Genomic DNA, 24193 nt, shown 5'->3' on the forward strand with positions numbered 1-24193 from the left:
AGTGTAGCTGGTGATAGCAAATTGGGGGGAAGGTAGCGCGAGATGAGTTTGGAGAGAGAGGCAGGGGCAAATCAGAAAAGCTTTTAGGACTCAAGTAAGGAGTTGTCCAACTTTAAGTGGAGGTGGGTGACTTGACTGATTCATGTTTCAGAAAATGCTCTGTTGCTGCTACATGTTAAGGGATTAAATTGGAGACAAGAATGGAAATAAGATCAGTTTAGGATGCTATTGTGGTGGTCTAGACTAGAGATAGTGAAGATGGAACTAGAATGGCAGTACTGGAATTGTTAAAAAAGGGGCAGATTCCTGGATATGGGTTGGAGATAGCACTGCTATTAACTTTTGGAATGGATTCACGGGGTAAGGGAAGCCTGGGATGCTCTAGGTTTTGGGTGTTAATGCCTGGTGGATGGTGGTGCCACTTACTATGATGTGGAAAGGCTGGAGGAGGTTCTGCTCTGGGGTAGAAGGTCCATACTCCTGATTTGCCCAACTTGAGCTCAAGGTGCCAATGAGGAGAAGGGTTGCTTAGAGGCTAAGAGTACGTGTTTAGGAGGCAGAGTGCCTGGGCTCCATTCTTCACACAGCCACTCAGTAGCCGGGAAACCTTGGACAAGCTATTGAACATTTTTATGTAAAATGAGAATAACAGAACTTACCTGATTAGTGTTGTTTTGAGAAGTAAATGACTTAGTAAGTGTAAAATGTTTAGCATAGTCCCTAGCATATCGTAAGCTCTCAACAAATGCTAACTATTCTTACAAACCAAGTGTAAATGTCAAGTAAGTGAACAAATTTGGGAGTTATTCATCAGCATATAGATGGAATTTAAAAACACAAAAATGGCTGAGATCCCTGAGGGCAGATGTTCATGAACTTAGATGGGAAAAAACTACAGCTTTATTTTCACTTTCCTCTAAGTGAAAATTTCCATTTCCTTTAATTATTAATGTAGACAACAAACCACAGTATTGTTATTCAGTATCTGCAACATCAGTATCACCCAAGGAAAGCATAGATATTTTCATATGATATTACAGTGGAGGTATCTTAAAACATCATTTACGCTCATCGCTACTTAAGGGAATTATTAGACCCACAATAAGACCACACATGACTACACTGTTCCTGTCTCAGACACTTGTGCATTAGTTAATGTGTTGGTACACAAAGGCTACAGTGGTGTTATTTTTTAATAGACTATTTTTAGAGTAGTTTTAAGTTCACAAAATAGAATGGGAGGTACAGAAGTTTCCCATATACCCACTGCCCCTCCATATGCAAAGCCTGCCCCGTTATCAACATTCCGCATCAGAGTGGTACATTTGTTACAACTGATGAATCTACATTGATACATTATCACCTGAAGTCCATAGTTCAGGGTTCACCCTTGTACATTCTATGGGTTTGGACAAATTTATAATGACATGTATACACCACTAAAGTTTCATACAGAGTAGTTTCACTGCCCTAAAAATCCTCTGCACTCCTATTCATCCCTCCCTCGCCCAAATCCGTGACAACCACTGACCATTTTAGTGTCTCTATAGTTTTGCTGTTTCCAGAGTATCATTTAGTTTGAATCATACAGTATTCAGTCTTTTCAGATTGTTTTCTCTCACTTAGTAATATGGATTTAAGTTTCTTCTATGTCTTTTCATGGCTTGATAGCTCATTTCTTTTGAGCACCGAATAATCTTCTGTTGTCTGGATGTACCATGGTTTATTTATCCATTCACCTACTGAAGGACATCATGGTTGCTTCCAAGTTTTGGCAGTTATGAATAAAGTTGCTGTAAACATTGGGTGCAGATTTTTTAAATTAATTAATTAACTTATTTATTTATTTTTGGCTGCGTTGGGTCTTTGTTGTTGCGCGCAGGCTTTCTCTAGTTGGGGCGAGCGGGGGCTACTCTTTGTTGTGGTGTGCGGGCTTCTTGTGGTGGCTTCTCTTGTTGCGGAGCACGGGCTCTAGGCGTGTGGGCTTCAGTAGTTGTGGCTCACGGGCTCTAGAGCACAGGCTCAGTAGTTGTGCTGCACGGGCTTAGTTGCTCCGCGGCATGTGGGATCTTCCCGGACCAGGGCTCAAACCCGTGTACCCTGCATTGGCAGGTGGATTCTTAACCACTGCACCACCAGGGAAGCCCTTGTGTGCAGATTTTTATAAGAATATAATTTTCTTCTCCTTGGGTAGATACCAAGGAGTGTGATTGCTGGATCATGTGGTAAGAGTATGTTTGGTTTTGTAGGAAACCATCAAACTATCTTCCAGAGTGGCTCTACCATTTTGCATTCCTACCGGGAAGGAGTGAGGGCTCCTGATGTTGCTCCAACCTTCCCCAGCATTTGGTATTGTCAGTGTTCTGGAGTTTGGCCATTCTAATAGGTATGTCATGGTATGTCATTATTGTCTTAATCTGCATTTCCCTGATGACACATGATGTAGAACATCTTTTCACATGTTATTTGCCATCTATAGATCTCTGGTGGGGTGTCTATTAAGGATTTTGGTCCATTTTAAAATCAGGTTGTTTGTTTTCTTACTGTGGAATTTTACGGGTTCCCTGTATATTTTGGATTATAATCCTTTACTGGAAATATTTTTTTGCAAATATTTTCTCCCAGTCTGTGGCTTAACTTTTCATTCTCTTGACAGTGTCTTTTGCAGGGCAGAAATTTTAAATTTGAATGAAGTCCAGTTTATCGATTAGTTCTTTTATGGTTTGTGTGCCAACACAGTGTTTTTATTTTTAAAAATTCTTGCAAACAGCAGGCTTTTTCATGCAAGAAAATCTCAAGACAGAGAGCTAGGATACTCCCCAAACTTGGATTTGCCATTTAACAAATTTCTTTTCTCTAACATCCTGTAAACTAAAGAGAGACTTTAGTTCAACCATGTGCACTGAAAATGTTCAAGTTGGTTTTTGGACTGGAACAGAAGAGAAATTGTTGGAAGAGGTCAATGAATCAAGAATATGACCATTGGATGACCCTCAAGATGGACCCAAGCAATCAGTCTCCTCAACCCCACCCCTGTCCTTGGAATATATATTCTGCCCACTGTTCCCACAGTGGGAGCCATTTTCAAGGATGCAGCCTTGAGAAGTAAGGTGTTGTTGAGACCATCTGGACTGAATATGTGACTGCACCCCGTTAAGGCCTCCATATTACACTTTAAAAAAAGGGGGTGGGGGGAGGCAGGTGCAGAAATCTACTTGTCTTGAAGCCACCCAAGATAAGCCTCACATGTAAAGTTCCCTTATTTATTAAACCTTCCACCTACCAATCTGGAGTCATCTGCCTCTTTTTTTAGTCTCTCCTTGCCCTCCATGTATGGGGGCCAGTTTCAAATTTCACCTGGTTAGCTTCCAAGGTTTCAAACCAACAGAAATCTAGGAAAGGTTCTAATGTCAAATGTTTTGATACATTGTAGAATTATGGAAATATCTTAACATTTTGAAACAAGCAATGGAGGAATTAACAGCCTCACCATTCCCCTTGAGTATGCACCTGGAAGAAGAATTCTTATTTTGTGAGTTTCTTTGGAAACTATCAAGGCTGTTGACATGTTGGAAATGGTGAAAAGTTGTTTTATTGCTCTATTTTTTAAAAATTATTTTTCCAAACAAAACTTCAACTGGAAAAAAAGCATTATACTCCTTACATGACTGGTCCCAGCAATGCTTGGTAATATATCTGGTATTGCCACCTTAATGGAATAGGAAGCACCTCATGATGTCATCACTTCTTGTTTTTTTACACAGACATGCACCAGGAATTAAAACTTTTCTTCTAATCTTGGGAGAAGCTTTGCCAACCATCAGAAAAGTCATCAACATTATCCTCTGATAATTCCTCTGAATCATTGCATTTTTAAGAGTGTCAATAAGAGGACCGGGTTAGGAAGTCCATCTTTACCAAATAGTTTACTGGCTTTCTCAGAGAACGAGACCTAAGGGCTTGTTTGAATTAAAGACAGTTGCTTTAGTTTTTCTGAAAGAAAAGAAATTCCGCACTCAATACCTTGAAAAGAATGATTTATCCTTGTGCTGACTCACCTGGCAGTTTTTAATCATATGAATGAGATATAGCATTCATTTCAAGCCCATTATGGTTTCTACTTTAAAATAAAAAATTGTAAGCTCTCTAGGATTAGCAGCTGATTGGGAACACCAGAACAGAGACTGACATCCTTTCCAAACTTTGAAATGCTGGAGAAGGTGCTTTACCCTGAGATGGCTATCAATTTTTCTAAAAAAAGAAATCTATGGACACCTAGGAACTACTGAGGACTCCTTCAGAAGTTACTTCTATCTTGATTGTATTAAAGCTGAACCACAGATCTATAACCCTTTTCTTCCTGATATAAACTCTATCAAAGATTTTGGGGCTTCCCTGGTGGCACAGTGGTTGAGGATCTGCCTGCCAATGCAGGGGACACGGGTTCAAGCCCTGGTCTGGGAAGATCCTACAGGCCACGGAGCAACTAGGCCCGTGAGCCACAACTGCTGAGCCTGCGCGTCTGGAGCTTGGGCTCCGCAACAAGAGAGGCCGCGACAGTGAGAGGCCCGCGCACCGCGATGAAGAGTGGCCCCCGCTCGCCGCCAACTAGAGAAAGCCCTTGCACAGAAACGAAGACCCAACACAGCAAAAATAAATAAATTAATTAATTTTTTAAAAAAGATTTTGTCCTAGCTTATGACCTTTGATCTTAGAACCAAATCTTATTAGAGTTAAACACAAAAAGGCTTTGAGAATTCTGGTGTTCTTTGAGATAAGATTTTTGGCCTTGCAGAGTAAGGTAAAGAAGCTTTAACTCCATTTGCAAAAATATATATATCTTAACCAATCAAGAGTTTCAATACTTGCAACCATTAAAACAAAAAATTGAAATTGATGGAATGTCCAACATACCATGTATAGATGATGTATATATGTTGTCCTGTTGAATACCATCTCACAATTTAATGTTCTTATACAAGTTAATAAATAACTTGAATAAGCCTTTACACTGATATTTTAAAATAATAATACATGAAGCTTACCTGTGTTTGAAATACATTGCCTTATTTTTGCGTTAATAAAGAGGAATATCATGCATTTATTTGGAAATATCTTATATTATATTTTAGTATAGTTTTCCTGCATAATTCTAAGCATTTTATTTTGTGCATTTAAATATATTATTCTGGAAGAGAATTCATAGGCTTCACTTTACTGCTAAAGTAACACAAAAACAGCTAAGAACCCTTGATTTAGGGAGAGTGCAGATAGAGAAAAAACTAAATCACGTGATTAGGATTTGAGAAACTCTTAACAATTAGAGGTCTAGCCGAAGTCAGCAAACAAGACAGAAAGCAGCTGTGAGTTAGGCGGAAAGTCAGATAGTTTTGTAGCTCAGAAATCAAGGAAAGAATGTGTCTGAGCAAGGAGAGTGGTCACTTGTTACGGTGCTGCCAAGAGGTTGATTAAGGTAGTAAGTCTCTCTTGACCTTGACATGAATAGTTTCACTGGAATGTAATTTCCATGAGTGAATGAGTGGCAGGTGAAGAAGTGGAGACAGTACCTAGAGACAACTCAGTGATGCCGCCTTCCTTGCTTTGAATGGGAGCAGAGAAATGGGGCGGTTCCTTGAGGGAGATCTGTGATCAAGGCATGGTTTTTATAAAAGAGGGACACTGCTGCGCTAAGTGACTGTGCTGCTAGAGAGAAACTTCTGACGGAAGAAGGGGACAACCACAGGAGGGCAATCAATCATTGAGAAAGAGAGAGAAGCACAGAGCACAGGCAGAGGAAAGGCTGGATGTGTGGGTGCAGATTCAGGAAGGCTGGAAGTTTTGGTGATGCTGGGTTCTTGTCTGATTGCAGCTGTCCCTTGATAAAGCATAAGGCAGTGTTGTTAGTACAGGGGAGGAGTGTGAAATAAGCATTTCAGGGGGGTGGGAAAATGTATATATTCAATACTAGAAAAGCGTAGGAGAGTTCTTAAGCAGTGAAAAGTGTTCATTGAGATTTGTGATCATTTCTTCTTCTCAAAATTTTAATTTGAAAAATTTCAAACCTATCTGAAATAAGCATTTACATCCTCTTCTGTTAGATTCACATGTTCTTTCTCTCTCTCTCCATATTAAACATATATACATTTCTGTTGTTGAACCCATTGGAGAGTTAGTTACAATGTGACACTTCACCCCTAAATGCTTCACCATGGAACAAGTTCATTCTACTTGAATACAAATGTAACATTCAGGAATTTTAAGTGCCACAGTTCATGTTTAAAGTTCTCCAATTACCCTAATAATGTTCTTAATAGTTGTTTTATTTCTTTATTTACACATTGCTTTAAATACTAATGTATCTTCATTCTCTTTTAACATAGAATGGTTCCTGACCTTTGTGTCTTTTTTTTTTTTTTTAGTCTTTCATTCTTTCTTGACATTAACATTTTTGAAAAGTTCATGCCAGTTGTTTTTGAGAATGTCGTTATTTTAGAGCGGAACTTACAGAAGGGTTGTGTGATTTTCCTCAACAGAGTTCAGGTGATCAGGTGCACGCAGCGAGGAAGCGCTCAGGGTAACTAGGTTTAAGCACGACTGTGTGTGAGATTAGAAAAAAAGAAGAGAGAAGTTCAGGGTAATTGTAGAGGAGTTCTAATGATAAACCATCAAATCTAAGCGGGTAGGGAGGGAAGAGAGAACATGAAGGGAGTGATGGATAATAATGATAAAGGGGTCATTAACTGACGAGGTCTCTACAAAGTCTCTGTAAAGTGAAAGAATTGTATCAGGAACATAGGAAATGCAGCTGATCAGTGAAAGCCTCAGTGCTTTTTCATGAAATAGTCTGCTGAAAGCCCGATGTTTATGGATGGGGTAAAATATGGGAGATAGACTCCATACACAAAACTGTTTTATGAGCACCGTTACAAGGAGAAAAGTACAGCATATATATAAGGACTTGTGAAGTCCTTTACCATAACTTTGACTTTATGTCACACCTCCGAAGAGGAGTGCCCATAATTCCCATACTTTATTATACTCCCAGCATCCCTAGCGGAAAGGAGATGTGTTATTGATAGGCAACTGCACGTAGAACATTTAAGTGACTAATGAAGTCTTTAAGCACAATAGTGGTAGAACTGAGAAGACCAGAGCACTCACTTACATACTGTACTAGCCACACTGAACACTCCCCAAATGACACGATGTGTATCGCTACCTAAATCACCCAGTCACACAGGCTGTGGTTTAATGGACATCTCTATTTCAATTACTCTATTTAGTGCCTCTTACCCTGCCAAAGCCCAACTTTGATGCAACTAGCTGCCTAGGAAGGATAAATTCTCAAAGCTGTGCCCTCCACAAGTAATTTTAGAATACGAAGGTATAAAGTAAATGAACGGCATTTATTATCACTTAATTCTGGTGATCCCAGGCACAAAGCCAAAGCATTTATAGATGTGGTAAGTACCAGCTGCTGTACTTGAAACTATTTTATGAGCAACATTGCACCATGAGTGCAGATTCTGCCTGCCTTCATTTGTTGGCTTTCTTCACCACTGTCATCATAAGCCAACGTTCACTGAATGTCCACAGGGTTTGGAACTATATAATGCTCTATTTATGCACATAGTATATTTTTTAACAAAGTTACATAGTAAGAAAAAGGAAAATATGAATATTATTACCTTTTAAAAGGGCGTTCTGAGAGAGGAGCATGACGGAAAATATACTGGAAATTATTTTATTTATTAATGTACATACTGTGCTTCTTTTTTGATAAAATAGCTGAAATAGAATCATTTCAGTTGTGGTGTATGCTATTTAAATCAATTTGCTGCCTGAATTACTAAATTGGCTTCAGAAAATGATCCCAGAAAAATAATATCTACATTATTATTATTCTTATCCCAGTAAAATAACATATCAGTGTAGCTTCATCTTAATTTATACTAGAAGCACATTCTGAGGTCCTCATATTAAGCTTTAATTCAAGTACACTTTCATCTTGAAAAAGCTGACTGGCCTGCTTTTGGGCCTGTTGAAATGAGAACACATTTCAGTGAGCCCCAGAGAGGATCAACATACAGGTTTCAAATGCCCCCTGGTGGTTGATAAGCAGAATAACCAAATAAATTCGAAGTCTGGAATAAACAGGTTTTTTAATTCATTCAAAAGAACATGTCAAGAATTTACTGTTTCACACCGAAGATCAAAAGAGAAGTGGGATACAGTTTGTGTCATAGTAAAACGAGGGTAAAAAGATAATTTCAACTCACCCTGCTAAGTGCCATTATAGTGATTTTTTTTTCTATTCTGATCAAGTTATGCTGGTCTTTATTTTTGTAGGTATTCTCATGGCAATTAATATTATTTATAAATTCCTGAAAAATAAAAGCAGCTATTTTCCACACAAGTGTAATTCATGTATCTAAATAAATCTAGAAGACACATAGTAAATAAATATTTTTAGTTTTTCCTAGGAGTAATGTGAATCCATATTGCTTTTTCTGATTACCCAGATTGCTTTTTATAATTATCCTAATAATATTTACAGTTTTAAAAATTATTTTCATTCTTTCCAGGTCAGCATTATCAGATCTGTTGAGCAGACGAGGAAACTGAGGCAGAAGAGTCAGCCTTACCTGATAATTCAGTATAATAGATGAGACCACAGTTCAAATTGTCTGATTGCACCTCTTAGTTTTCTTGGAAGATTCATCCAATGACTTTTGTGTGGTTTCTAATGGTAAATATGAGGGGTTTTTATGGAGTCACTGAGTAACATGAGATAGCCATTTACAAGAAGGGTTAACACACACACAACACACACACACACATTGGATCATTTCCAACATCAGCTACTGAGCAGCTGTCACAATTCTCTTGAGTTGGATGGAGTCTTTTTTCAAGTTATGAAATGTCCCATATCCAATTACCAATCCCCAGAAAACCCAGGCCCTGGCTTTGCACTGTGCAACCAAATGATACACTTGTGATGCCAGAGCAAAGCGATTACATAAATAATTTACTTAGATCTTCTTTAATCCTATACAAGAGAAGCTTATGGTAATCTTAATTAGTATTTTACTCACCCAGCACAGTCATGTAACAGTAATCTTCTATTGAATTTCCAACATTGAGCACGAAAGGGTGCAAGATTTTTAAAGAATGTGTTCCTAGTTTACATAAATCAGTGATGTGAGTCAAAATATACACAAAGTCGGTTTATTTAAAAGGTATCAGTGTTCTAGATGCAAACTATAATTTCTAAGATGTCAAAAAAAACCCTAGAGGTGGTGGGGGAGTTCTCAGCATTATTATTTTAAATCTAGATTCTTTAGTATTTTGAATTGCTATTACATATTTTCGATTCAGCTATTTTTGTTCCATTTCAAAATATTTTCATAATAACTTGTTTTCCATTTTCTCATATTTGCTTTTGAGCTATTAAAAGTTATTTCTATGAGCAATTTTTGATTCGCTTTCATATACAGTAGTATGAAATAAAAACTACTCATTTTTAACATTTATGTACCATTTAAGATTGTTTCCTTTTTGATAATCGGTAGCAGAATGGTGAATATAACTATCATTACTTTGGATCATTGCTTTACAAGAGATGAGGCGAAACAAAAAATTCTTTGGGGTAGTTTTATGATTTTTTTGTGTGTATCTTGGACTCAAAATTTACATAATTAAGTCTAGTTGGTTCAATGACTACACTTAAACTATAAATTCATCAGAAATATAAAGTTGTCTCTCTAGGACATGAACCAAAAATTAACATAAAGGCTTTCCTCAGCTACACTCAATTGTTACCTTCTTTGGTGCTCCTATAATGTTCATTCACTAGTGCATTCATATATTCCTTTGTCCATTCACCCACAAATGAGTATCATACAAAGTAAAAATTAGTCATGTTTCCTTCCCTCCAGGAGATGCATGTTGAAGTTGGAAAACCAGTGTTGAAATTAGGCACAGGTGCTTCTTACCGAAAAACAGTGGTGGGGAATCTAAACCAGAGCAAGAAACGTCAGAATATTTCGGCAATGACTCAAGCTAAATTTTGAAGGGCAAGTAGGAATGCCGTAAGTAGAAAGGCTTTCCATTTTCGTGGATTTTCCAATGTATTACAGATGTAACAACTTGGTACTTTTGGGGACTCTTTACCCAGAGAAATAAGTAAATGGCAGATCAAGAAGGGCCTAGGTGGTACGGCAGAGCTTGAATTTTACCTTGCAAACTAAGAAGTTATTGAGAAATTTCAAGTAGGGGAATAAAATGACCAGGCTTGAATTTTAGTAAGGTCACTTAGGCAATAATGTGGAAGATATACTGGAGGAAACATGGAGCAACTGGAGTGCAGAAATGTTAAGAGCCGACTGAAGTAATCTGGGCTTGAACTAAGAGGGCCTAAGCAGGCAGGGGGACAATTTAGTCTTGCTACACTCAAAATGGTCTTGATCAGCAGCACGAGCATGTTTGAGAAGCTTGCCTGAAATACAGAATCCTGTGCCGTATCCCTTACCTTCAGAATCAGTATTTTAACAAGCTCCTCAGGTAATCTGTATGTCTGGGAGGCACCACACAGTAGGGGCAGTTACTGGAGGAAAAAGAAAATCACTCTCAGGTGGGGTCAGTTTGAGGTGTTTATGGAACATTCAAGGAAGCTGATCCATAGCAGTTGAGTGTATGGATCTGGAGGCTGGGTTGGAGATGCAATTTAACATTTAGCAACCTGTTAGTATTTGAAGCCATGGTCCGACCCAACTTTCCTGGTATCTGCCCAGGAAATTATATCATTAGGCAGAGGGCCCAGAGGGAGCACTAAGAAACACCATTATTTAAAGTTCCATACAGCAAAAGGTATCCACAAGAAACAGAAGGAGCTTCCAGTGGTAGGTATAAACAACGTGAGTAGTGGGAAGAGTTCCAAGTGGCCGGATGGTCAACATTCTTGTTTTCCAGCAGAGGTCACATAAGAATAGACAAAAGTCCATGGATTTGCCAATCTTGATGTCAGAGTAAAGCTATGGGTGGAGATTATTTCCCATTAAGTTCTTTCTTGACCTTAGTAAGTGGGGATGCAATTTAGTTTCTGCTTTCAAAGTTCAGATGAGTAGAGTATGTGAGAGGAGCTTGGTATGGAGCCAGTTTGCAAATGTTCTCTCTTCCAATAAGATGGTAAATTCTTTGAGGAATAAGGAAGGCACATAAAGATGAGTAAGACCCGGTCCTAACCCTCAGCGTTTATAACAAATAAGATATCTGTAGTACAAGGTGGGACATATATTATAAAATATTATAGGAATTCAAAAGAGGCATACACTACATCCAAACAATCAGAAGAGGCTGCTTACCTCTCCTCAACTGTTATTACAGAGATTTGCTTACTTAACATTTACATACTTAACACTTAAACTATATTCACTGCTTGACTTTTTCTCTTAACAAATCTGATGAACTATTAATAAAGTCCCATTTATTCCAAAATCCAAGGAAACTTCAAACTCATTCATGAGATATTTATTAAAATAACACATTTAGGGAAAAAAATCAATACAATTGTATACATCATTACTGAAAACTGTATACCATCATACAAAAAAGGATTTTATTTTGGGAAATCAATTCCTAATTTATGGCAAGTTTTACTTTCAGAAATAAAACCACAAAACAACACAATCTAATTCAATCTTAAAGGCTGGCATGCTGAGCAAGGAATGTTCTTATTCTTTGTAGGAGCTCCTTCTTTACACTGTCAGGTACCAGGGCTGAAATATAAAAATAAAAACATAAGAGTAAAGAAGATCCCAATTAATATATGTCAATTTGAGATTTGGTATTTTATTCAGGACTACCAACAAAATAATTTCAAAAGTAACCCTTATGCTTCAATAAAAAAATAAAGACATTTGAGAAAATAAAGTATATTTGCAATTCATTATTTGAATGAATTATCCAATACCTAAAAATATATTGCACATGTGAAAATTCTTTAAACTAGGAATAGAAAAGGCCTTTTTTAAACAGAGGCTGTAAAAGATTAATGAATTTGATTCAAATGCAACAACTTAATAAGCTTGGTCAAAATTACCATAAACAAAAACAAAAACTGAGAAAACACTGCTAATCTCTCTACTACACAATTTCTTCAATTTGATATGAAAAAGATCAGCAGGCTTACAGAAAAATGAGCAAAGGAGATGAAGAAAAGGAGCGGCATATATTTCTTGAATGTAAAAGGAGTTTAACCTCACAACAGAAATGAAAATTAAAACCACATTCAGATAGCATGTTTTACCAATGAGACTGGCTAAAATCCAAAGGTCAGTAATGTATATATTGGCAAGACTGAGGGAAAACTGGCCCTCTCATATTAGCTGGTGGGAGAATAAACTGACAAAACATTTTGGGGAAGGTAATTTGGCAATACTGTATTGAAATAAATGCATATACTTGAATGAGCAAAGATGCAAAAGCTTCAACAGTAGCTGTATTTGTTATAGGCTTATTTTTAAAATTTTGAACCATGTAACTGTATTATCTACTCAGAATATTAAACTAAAAATGGGAAAATGGGAGTTCTCTGGTGGCCTAGTGGCTAGGATCCCAGGCTTTCACTGTTGTGTGGCCCGAGTTCAATCCCTGGTTGGGAAACGGAGATCCTGCAAGCCGTGTGGCATGGAAAAAAAAAAAAAAAAAGGAAAAATAGCCCTGCTCTTTGAAATTTAAATTAATATTAAATGTCAATAAATAAATCTACACTATTTTCCCCCTTTTTGGCTACTAAAAATAAGGACAATAGGGAATTAACTATACAGATACTCCTCTTTATAAATTTACTGTAAGCCTGCCTAGAAATAAAGACTACATAATTAATTCAAGTCCACTGCAAGTGTGATCACTATGTATGTTAAATATACTTTTAATCAAAATTATGGTGATGGAGAACAGATCAGCTGCCTTGGGGTTAGAGATGTGGTGTGACTATGAAGGAACAGCTTGAGGGAGTTTTTTAGAGTGAATCTATACATGTGTATAAAGTTCATAGAACTGACACTAAAAAAGGGTCAATTTTACTGTATGTTAATTTAAAAAATAAAAACAAATACCTCTCTTGACAATAAAAATAACACTATGAAAATAAAAGAAAAGATTTATTTTTACTTCTCTTTTCTTTTTTGCTCATTCTCTAGCAAGGGAGCTACAACGGATTGAAATGTCCAACACACAAGTATTGAAGGAGAAGCAAAGGATGATTTCTACCCTGTTAACAGATTAAGTTCTTAAATGTTAACAGATTAAGCATAAATTACAGAAGAAAAGTAGAAAAAGAAATTACAGAAATTTATTTTAAAACATAAATCCATGGGGAGAACAATAAATACTGCTTTTTCCCCCTCCTTTTCCTGAGACATGATTGACCAAAAAAGTCATGTTGTTTAGCTGTAAACAGCCCTAAAAAGATGGCTGGAAAGGACCACAAGATGTTGTCGCTCCTTCCACATGGTAGCAGTTCAGGGGACTAGTATTCCCTAGTAATAATTTTAAAATCATTTACTTTTCACACTTAAATTCTTTTTACTATTTCTGTGTGAGGAAATAACTAACGGGTCATCTAATTTACCTGCTTCCACTTACAATACAACTCTCCCTCCCCCCACTGACTTCCTCAAATGAAATGATGAAAGTAATCTCGTTACACTTAATTATATGATGTAATTCCTGACTTAATACTTATTACATATAAATATTTTGTTAATAGTTCGTTAATATACTACTTCCTCTCTTTCCTTTGGCTTCTCTAAACAAGGTATTAAAGGGAGAAATTAAGAAGGTAGTTGAAGTATGAGTCTTAAATATGAATTACCCTGACCATGAAGTTATGGAGCTACCAAATTTGTAATTAGACATTCAAGAAGACATTTTTGTTTATTTTTAGTAAGGAAAGAGAGCAATGACTCAGGGGCTGGTGTAAAGCTCTGAATTATTAAATATCAGGCTAAAGTTTACAAATCCTAGCTTCAGGTAATATTTGCCTCTACAAAATCCTGTATTATAAAAATGATCTGTTCTAACAACCACATCAACTTACATTTGTGTACTGTTTTAACAGTGCAAAAACGTTTTACACCTCTAACTTGTTTGTTACTCAAGACCATGCACAAAAGTTGGTAAGGCAACTATAACTCTTCCTAAAGAGGAGATGCAAGTACCCACATAATTTTGGAAAGGGTGCTTTTCCTTGTAAAAAGAAAGAAAAGCTGCACCAGCAAAAGAGAGAAAAAAAAATCATGTCTTAGCCCACAATTCCTTTCACTCAATTTGTATTCATTCCTTACCTCTGCCTTTTGGTGTGATTTCAGCCACCAAGTCATCAACAGTAACGTGTTCTAGTCCTTTTTCTTTAATTACCTCTTATGCAAAAGCAAAAAACAAATCATATCATTTAAAATCATTATCTGTAAGAAAGATTTTCATAGAGGAAGGGTTAAGATCATGTTTTTAGAGTACAGACTGGTCTTTAAAAAAAAAAAGAGGACACTTCTTTTTTTCTTTTCTAATGAAGGTTTATTTCAACCTTAAACACAGTATGTATTCACCAGATCAAAAACATAAAATAATTATAACACTTAGAATGAATCTGAACTGTAAATTCAAATCTAATATTTGTAAAAAACTGGAAACTTACAACTGCACAGATCTTATTTCACGATAATCATATCAGCTCTTGAATGTATGGAGGGGAAAAAACTGTAATTTAAGTCTAACTTGTAATTTCACAGCCCCAAATTAAAATACAGAACAACTCCTTTGCTCCTTTCTCTTCTCTAGGCTGGGCCAAAAGAAGGAGAAAGGAGTTTACACTTATTGGACCCCTATTATGTGCTGGGTGCTTTGCATCATTTAATATTCATGATAAGCTGACAGGCTGGGCATTTTTCCCACTTCAGAGGTGAGGCAAGTGAGGCTTAAAGATTAAATAACTCATTCAAACACGACTTGAAATCTAGCTCTAGTCTTACCAGTGAAGGTCTGTATGACCTCAAAGTCTATGCTTTTATTAATTTGGCACATTGCCTTCTTCCGGTTAATGATATAAATAGTTTCTATTATCATTTGTAGAAACCAATACGAGAATTCATTATAAATATCCAGAATTCCAGCATACCAAAAGCTGAGCCAGAAAGGAAGGAGGCTCATCTTAGTGACACTTGTAATTGTATCTAATGGCATAATCATCAATACCTAATTGCAATTTAACAAGCTCCCATTTTATAGTTTTAAAAATACATGCAATTTTCTAAGAGCTTTTATAGATGATTTTTTCAAAAATAACACTGTTAAAGATAGGAGATATAATTCCTGTAAGTCTGCCAACCGTAAAGTGCTCAATGTGTTAAGAAAAACAGACTAGGAATAATTAATGTTTCACTTTGAGTAGGCACAGCAAAAAAGGTGGGATTCCATATTCCATGCCAGAGGAAATCTTGCCTCACTTGTTTTAAGAGAAACACAAAGAAAATTTCTAAAAATTAAGGAATAGGTCTACATATTATCACTGAGAGGAGGTAATCTATTACCATCAAGCTTCAATTTTCTATTTGTTTAAAATTATGCTTGAGCACTCAATATATCTTAAAATACTGACTATAATTTTTCTAATGAATTCCAAACCAACACAGTTGAGAGCTATGGAATTAGCTTATCTTCTAAATGAAAGATTACCTTTACAGTGTGCCTTCAACTGATCCTTCCAGCCACATTCAATTAATTTAGCTCTCAGCAACTCTTTGAGGCTGTTGAAAAAGAAGTGTTTCCAAATTAAACTACGATAGTGTTCAAGTGTACAATATCTTAGATAGGAATGCTTGAAGCAAAGCTTCAACTGTTCAATTAAAAATCCCACCTTCCAGTTATAAAACTTTAACCATGGCCTAATCTTGGTTCTACCACTAAAAAGTTCTTTGGTCTTATGCAAGTCATTTAAATGCTGGGCCTCATTTTTGTCATCAGTAAAATTCAATGAAGTGGATGGGGTACAATTCTTCTTAAGAAACCCTACTCTCTGGCCTTCTTACACACTTTCTACTTCCCTCCACCAACAGGAATATTGTGGGTTTTGTACAACTTCAGAAGGGTATTAGTTGAGTTTGAAGCAGCTGTACTTTTGAAATCTTCAAACTCCAAAATCCATTCTTTAACTACAAATTCTTACCCATTAGCTCTCTTATTGCCCCGTTATATATCTAATCTCAGACTTGCCCTTCCCTTTTTCTCATTATCCTTCTAAATTACACATTAACTATGGTATTTCATTAATTCTAAGACTGTGCTTTCCCACATTTTAACAAGTCAGTAATTGGCATGCCTATCATAATTTAATTGGCAGTATTTTCTTTATTCTTAAAGGTTAAAAAAATATTGGTGGGTATTACAACTAATGGCATCATGGGTGCAATAAAATATTTTATCCTTCTGCAATACCTAGTCTTATAAAACCTCAATCTTCAACCTAAATCACCTCATTTCTCAGCTTAAACATGTCAAGTCCCAAACCAAACTGCTTCTTTTTCAGTATTCCTAACATCCACTATGTGACATTTCCATCTAGATGTTTAAGTCATTTAATCGTAACAGGGACAAAACCCAACTCTTGCTTTTCTTCCATCTCAAGCTGTTCTCCTTGTCAGACTGGCCACTCCATTCTTCCGGATCCTCAGGCTAGAAACCTTGGCAGCATCCTTCACTCAGCAATTATTTTTATTTATTTATTATTATTATTTTTCGCGGTACCCGGGCCTCTCACTGTTGTGGCCTCTCCTGTTGCGGAGCACAGGCTCCGGACACGCAGGCTCAGCGGCCATGGCTCACGGGCCCAGCCGCTCCGTGGCATGTGGGATCCTCCTGGACCGGGGCACGAACCTGCATCCCCTGCATCGGCAGGCGGACTCTCAACCACTGCGCCACCAGGGAAGCCCCACTCAGCAATTTTGATAACACTAACGTCCAACCCATAAGCACATCCTATTGGTTCCAGTTTTAAAATATATACCTGAAATCCAAATGTTTCTCACCACCTCTGCCATTACTAGCTAGTTGAAGCCACCATCTTCTCTTGACTGGACTGTTGCCAAAGCCTCCTAACTCATCCCCCTGCTACTTCCCTTGTACACGTCCTTCTCCTCTCACTGCTCAAAACCCTCCAGTGGCTTCCCAATTTACTCAGAATACAATTTCAAGTCCTTACTACAACTTAAATGACCCTGCATGGTCTGCCCCCTCCGAAGCAATGCCTCTGACTTTACTGTTTCCTACACCCAGCTGACTCAGTCTTATTAGTTTCCATGGGTTCCTCAAAATGCCAGGCAAGGGAACTCCCTGGCTGTCCAGTGGTTAGGACTTGGCGCTTTCACTGCTGGAGCCTCGGTTCCATCCCTGGTCCAGGAACTAAGGTCCCACAAGGCACACAAGGAAAAAAAAACGCCAGGAAAGCTACTGTGTCAGGACCATGGCTCTTAAGAGTCCCCTCACTCCCTCATATCCTTTTGATCTCAGTGAAGACTACTTTTTTTTTCTTATCCAAAATAACACACCTGATTATTCTCTGCTTTATTTTTCCTCTAGAACTCATCACCATCTGACATATTACATATTATTTTCTGTCTCCTCCCATTAGAATGTAAGCTGTGTAAAAGAACAGGCTTCATTTTGTTCACTACTATATCTCCAGCACCTAACAGGACATGGCATATGGTAGAAACTCAGTAACTTTAAGCTGCATGAATGAAAACAGATAAAAAACCAGTAATACATAATACCCTACACCCGTTATTGGCAATACTATCCTCTCAGTTTCCCAAGGCACTGTTCTAGAGGCTTTCTTCTTCCTCATTCCTCATGTCAAGGGTTGTTGATTTTACTTAAAAAAAAAAAACCTGTAAGTTCTCCTTTCCATTTTTGCTGTTTTCCACTTTTAACCTATTATCTTCTGCAATTTATCTCTAGCCCTTCAAGTCTATCCTCCATACTGCCAAAATAACATTCCTAAAGTGCAAATATGATCTAGTCAGTCCCTTTCTTAGAATTTTTTAATGACTCCCACCACCCAAGGATAAAATCAACAACAGATGTTTTTGCAAACTACCACCTATTTTCCTGCCATTTCTTTGACAGTAAAAACACTCCACAACTCTCGGTGTAAGAAATCCAGGTAGGGCTCTAGCAATGGAAATGTGACCTAGGCAACGCTGATTATGAATGGCCTATTACCTTAAGTAGGATGGTAATCTAGCTAGGTCCTTTGCTGAAACTACTAGGAGAACGGTAGTCTCAGGTGGAGAGATGTAAATTTTGAACTGCTAATTTCTGCCACCTTGTGGGTAGTGCCTTCTTGAGAATAAAGCCAACAGAGAGGAAAGCAGAGATGAGAGACGGAAAGACAGACATGTTCTTGGCAACAATTTTTGAGTGCCTGAAGCACCTTCAAGCCCTAGACTTTTAGTCACACGATCTTATATGGAAATTGGCTGAGCCAGTTCTGAGTTCAGTTTCTTATCATTGTGAATGGAAAGATTTCTGATTATACAAAAGCCACATTTCTCCTGTCCACTGTCTTTCACATTTTAACTGTACAGTTCCCCAGAATATTATCATATTGTAACAAATCTCTTTGACTTTGCATATTCGGTTCCATTTGCCTAGACTGTCCTTTCTCCTTTACCGGGTTGGGGAACTGCGAATCCTTCTTATCCAGCTGAAGTACCACTTCTACTATTCTGTGAGAGCTTTACTGATTACCTTAATCCCCAGGTAGAACTGAGAGATCCCTCTTGTTCCTTATATATATTTCTCTCATACAATTTATCACCCTGCTCCTGGAAGCCTTTTTTGATTCCTTAGACTCTCCTCTGTACTTCCAAACCTGTTCATTCTTCAAATATTTACCTGGCCAATTATGTGCTAGGCACGATGCTCGGTATACAGTAGTATTTCTGCTGTCAAGGAACTCAGATTCTATTGATACAAACTAGCAAAGGAGGTGATTATAATACAAAGTGATTAAATACTATGATGGAACAAGGTATTTGGGAGTTAACAGATTTCTAGAAGAGATGATACTTAAATTAAGACCTGATAATGAGCTAGAATTAGTTAAAGATGGGGGGAAGGAAGAAGAATGTTTCAGAGAGTAGGAATAGCACACATTGCTCTGAGGTTAAGAGAGCTTGGTAACTGAAACTGGTCCATCATGTTGTCTCCCTGTTAAAAAGTGGGTAACATTTTATCTTCAATTGTAGTTATCTGGGTATGTATTTTTCTTCTCCATTAGATTAGACATTTTTTGAGAGAGAGTCACTTCCTGTTCATCTTTGTACATGATCCACTTCCCTCCAAGTCTTGCAATATTGAACAGACCTAAGCATTTTTAACAGATGTTAGGAATTGCTTTTGATAATCTCAATTTTCTGTAATTATTTCCACTGACATCAGTTTTGTTACTTTTTAGATTCTTATAACTGTAATTTAAAGATGTTAAATGTAATTAATTAACACAATCGATTACTTACCGTTCTCTTTCTCCAGTTTCTATCAACTTTTGGTTAATTGCTGCTCTCATCTGCGCATCTTTGTTCATCTTGCTAACCTGAACATCAACATGTATTTTCAGATATAGAACACTTACAAAGCATTTTCTTCTAAATCCTCTCAAGCACCTCAACACATTTAACATTCTGTCTATCAACTGAAGGGGTGATAAATTTCAACAATGTGTTAACAAGGTCCTTACTCCTAATATTATTTACTGCATCCCAAGAAGTCATGATCATGACTTTACAATTTTCTTCCCCCATGTACCCTTTATTAATAAGTCTCTAGATAATGACAATTACTGTAACATTTATTAAACACTTATGTACCTGGAACTGAGCTAACGCACTGAGTTTTTAATCTCATTTAATTCCCAGATCTTATTCTTTTATGCAAGTACTATTAACATAGTTTGTATTTTACAGATGAGGAAACTGAGGCACCGAGATAGAAAAGTGGTGAAGGCAGGACTTGAACTCAGGTTCTGTGACCCCAGAAGCCGCAAAATACTTTAACCACACATAATAACTGACTGCTAATCATTTCTGCATCTTAATTAACTGTATTCAAAATTTGGGGGAAGCTATATAACCTAAATATCAATAGAAGAGTAAGCACAGTTTGTGAAAAATGAAATTCCTGGGTAAGGATCTGAAGTGCTTTACTTTACTTTCCATTAGTATGTACCCAGAATTACAACTGCCAAACTAGCTTTAAGTATGTGTGTGTGTATATGCTCTTTATCAAAGCTTGCTGGTTGGGTTAAGGAGAAAACAAATACCAAATTAATTCCTAACTTAGAAAATTCTCAGTTTTCAGTAAAAACGGACAACCAAAACGGTGTAAAAAGGACAGGGAGGATAAACTGTAAAACTTGGAATAAGGTAACGTTACTCCACTTATCTGTCACCGACTTGAGACTACTTTTGTTGTCCCCAACCTCGCTCGCCGCCTCTATGAAGACTCAAGACTGGCAGTGAGTTTTCAGAGTTGTTGTTGTTTTTTTTAATGGAACAGGAAAAAGGAGAGGTTGAGAAGTGCCTAGGATATGTTTGCTTTTGCAGTTGGAGGCTAACATTTTCAAAATAATACTAAGGTCTAGTCCGTACCATTAGCAGAATACTGAACTTGATCTCGCCTTGGCCCCCAAAATACGGAGAGTGACCTTGGACAAGTCAGTTCTTAAAGGCCTCAGTTTTCTCACTGGTAAAACAAGGGCGCTAGGGGATCCCTCCCAGTTCAGACAGTCTTTGGGAAAACAGAATAGGGCGGAGACAGCGGGAGAGGCGGGAGGGGAGGAGCCAGAAAACAAAGCGAGGACTGGCTTCAGGCCAACTCCGGTAGCACGCCCTGTCGGAGAGCCCTACAGGCCCGCGAGCGCGGGTCGGGGAAGCTAACGAAAGACAGCACATCGAAAGGAGCCTGGGCTGGGCCCGGGTCCCGGCCCTGAGGACCACGGGCATAGCTCACCACCATCACCGCGGGCGAGGGCCGTCCCTTCCCAGCGACGAAATGACCCTTGCGCTGACGACCGTTACCTACCACACTCTTCGGCTGCCCGGACCTAGACCCTCAGTAGCTCGGGCACCTAAGCACACAGAAAGCTAGCACACGCATTTCCGGGGCGGGGTCTCGCCACCCTGCCTATAATGTGAGAATTTAACCAGCGCGGGCCGCCTCCTGGTCGCTCAGCCCTCTGGGTAAGAGAGTCCAGATCCTGCTGTCACACGGGCATTAAGTTCCCTGAAAACTACATATCCCAATATGCAACAGAGCCAACTTCCCCGTGGGCACTACATTACCCAGAAGGGATGTTACGCCGCAGTGTTTTCTGGGATGGGAAGCACGCCGCCTCCCAGCCACGGTAATATGCGTGAAGCGCGGACCTTTCAACCCGAACTTTATTAATTCTCACGCTAGGACCCCGGAAGGCGATGGAGGTGGCCGCTAATTGCTCCCTGCGGGTGAAGAGACCTCTGTTGGATCCCCGCTTCGAGGGTTATAAGCTTTCCCTCGAGCCACTGCCCTGTTACCAGCTGGAGCTTGACGCAGGTGGGTAGCGGCGGTGCCCCCTAGCACTATGTTCCTTTCTCCTTTTGGCTTCCGAAACTCGACGCTTCCCGCATTTTCTTCTTTTCTGACTCCGGGTAGCCAGGCGACCGTGGCCTTCCTCACGGCCTGCCGGGCAGGGGTGGACCAGAGTGGCTGGTTCTGGAGAATGATGCCCATCCCCGGCCCCCAGGGGAGCCGCCTTCGAGTGGCTCTGCCGTAGCGGGACCCTGGGCCGGCTCTAGGCTCCGCTGCCCGTGCTCCGAGGTCCTGCATGCGGGTGCTTTCTGGGCTCCGCCCGGCTGTCGTTCCTGGCCTGGCCCCTGCTGCGGAGAGAGCTCAGGGCAGGCTTTCCTCCTGGAGCATTCCCTGTAAACGTGTGCGTTGAGAAGTCACACCTTTTTGGAGGACCTTCTGCTTCTGTTTCCTCTGGCCGAGACCCAGTTCTTAGAAGAGAAACTCCATTGCAGTTAGGAGCGTTTTCAATTACCTACGGGCCGTCAGATTAAGGACTCTATCGTAGATTACATCTCGAGAAATATTTGAGGAAAAGTTGGTTTAGTACCCACACTTCTACTACTTGTTTTGTTTATCTGTAGGTGGCGGGAATATTCATCCTTGTTTTTACAAGGTAAAGAATGGCATTTTTGTTAATGATAAAGAGCTCAAAGATTGCATTTTTAATACACAGCCCTGCTGATTCTGATGCATGTTGTCAGTGGATCACACTTTGAGAAATAATCTAGAGTTAATAAGTTTTATAGAATCAAATACGTGTTTATTCATTTAATATATAAATTATATAAGTTCAGAAATCTCTGTTGAGAGCCTGTTTTATGTTACATGTTGATACAATCAAGATGAATATGATACAGCCAGTAACATAAAAATGCTGTTGTCTAGTTAGGAAGAAAAGTGTAAGCAAATAATTATAAGACAGTAAGGCAGTGATAGGGATATGTACAAAACATATTGATAACGTTTCAGTATCTTTCCCAAACCAGCCTGGGACATCTGGGAAAGCTTCCAAAAGAAGTTGATATCTAAGTTGAGCTTTAAAGAATAGGTAGTTGATCAGGGTAAGAGAAAATGAGCTTGATGTTTCTTTTCATTCCCTTCCTTTCTCTCTCCCACCCCATATAAATGAATGATACCACCATGTTAGTTAGCCTTGCATTAAAAAACCACCCCAAAACTCAGTGGCTCAAAACGGTAAGCAGTTATTATTGCTTACAAGTCTACAGGTCAGCTAGGTGGTTCTAGTCATTACTGTACTTTCTCATATGTTTGGGGTTTCTCTGGCTGTAGGCTGGTTTAAGATGATTTCACATGGTCTTTATCCTTCAGCATGCTGGCACAGGGTTATTCCAAGAGTCTTGTCTTGAAGAGTTTTTCAAGCTCTGATTGCAGTAAGTGTGCTATTGTCCCGTTGGCCAAAGCAAGTTGTATAATCAAGCTTAGAGTCAATATGGGAAGCTCAAACCAAAGGGCATAATAGGTCCAGGGAAGCATAAAAAATTGGGACTACTAGTGCAGGTTGACATAATTGCTCATGCGAGAGTCACCTTTGGTGTATTTCTTCTCTTTTATCCCCTATTGTTTCTCAGCAAATCTAGTCAGCTCAAAATCTTGACTTCTCCATGCCTCTACCATTGTGCAAATCCTTGTTATCTCTTACCTGAACTATAGTACCTTCCTGACTAGGCTTCCTGCCTTCGATTTTGGGCTCCTTCATTCCATTCTTTGGAAGGCAGTACTTATAGTTTTTATTGATAACTACATTTGTTTGATATCTGTTTCCTCCACTAGACTGTGAGCTCCATGGATACAGTGGTGTTTCTCTTGTGCTTGGCATAGTGGGTACTTAATACATTGAGTGAATGAAGAAGAGAGGTTGTTGAGGTCATTCCATTCATGGGAAGCATGAGCAAAGGGAAAAAATTAGATTGTGTGCAGGGCACTATTGCTGTATTGCGTGAGCAAAAAATCTACTGGGAAAATGAGAGGACTTAGGTGAGGGCACGTTTTGTCTTTTGGACTTTATCTTGTGAGTCAGTGTTTCCCAGACTTTTCCATGGGCAATTACAATCAAAAATAAAGCTCAGCTGTCATTGATTTACCAACTTTTTAATTTGCTAAGTGCAGGTGTTTCTTAAGAACTGTCACGTACTCACCCACCCTTTCATAAACAAAAGGATATTTTGACACCAAAAAAGCAGGAAGCAGAATCTCACAATAAATAGTCCTCTTAATCGAATACATTAACTTTATGAAAAACTGAGTTGTTCTTTTTCGCCCCTCATTTCACCAGTGTTGGTCTTAGATTCTGTTTGGGATGCACAGGTGGAGGTGATGAGGTGCCATTTAGGGTTTTAAGTGTGGAAGGGAAGTGGCAGGTTTGGGGATTGAATGGTTCACTCCTAGGCTCTGTGGAGATTGAGTTTGGAAGATGAGGGGAATGGAGATGGGGAGACCAGCTTGGAGGCTTTGCAACAGTTCACATGAGGAGCTTTCATTAAGAATTAATTACTTGAGGAGGAGGATG

At 38.6% G+C, this 24193-nt stretch overlaps 2 protein-coding genes across 4 annotated transcripts in view; one reads left to right on the forward strand and one right to left on the reverse strand.

Annotated features, from left to right (window-relative positions):
• Positions 1–11513: 11513 nt before the first annotated feature.
• Positions 11514–21287, reverse strand: ENY2 (ENY2 transcription and export complex 2 subunit). 2 transcript variants are annotated; one of them, XM_067711483.1, is made up of 5 exons: positions 21142–21287; positions 19578–19654; positions 15736–15806; positions 14349–14423; positions 11514–11777 (listed from the first exon to the last, which is right to left on the reverse strand). In XM_067711483.1, the coding sequence occupies exons 2-5, from the start codon at positions 19643–19645 to the stop codon at positions 11701–11703; spliced, it is 291 nt and encodes a 96-aa protein (XP_067567584.1). In that variant the 5' UTR covers positions 19646–19654; positions 21142–21287; the 3' UTR covers positions 11514–11700. The 2 variants fall into 2 exon arrangements, with proteins under 2 accessions (XP_067567584.1, XP_067567583.1); XM_067711482.1 differs by having other exon boundaries at positions 21070–21227.
• Positions 21288–21413: 126 nt separating this feature from the next.
• NUDCD1 (NudC domain containing 1) overlaps positions 21414–24193 on the forward strand; it is an 89407-nt gene continuing 86627 nt past the window's right edge. The window contains exon 1 of one of the 2 annotated variants that reach the window (XM_067711480.1): positions 21414–21651. In XM_067711480.1, the coding sequence (XP_067567581.1) occupies positions 21534–21651 (118 nt within the window). In that variant the 5' untranslated portion in view covers positions 21414–21533. The remainder of the gene's footprint in view (positions 21652–24193) is intronic. The other variant, XM_067711479.1, reaches the window with a different exon arrangement.

Source organism: Pseudorca crassidens, chromosome 17, assembly GCF_039906515.1.
Source record: "Pseudorca crassidens isolate mPseCra1 chromosome 17, mPseCra1.hap1, whole genome shotgun sequence".
NCBI lineage: Eukaryota > Metazoa > Chordata > Mammalia > Artiodactyla > Delphinidae > Pseudorca > Pseudorca crassidens.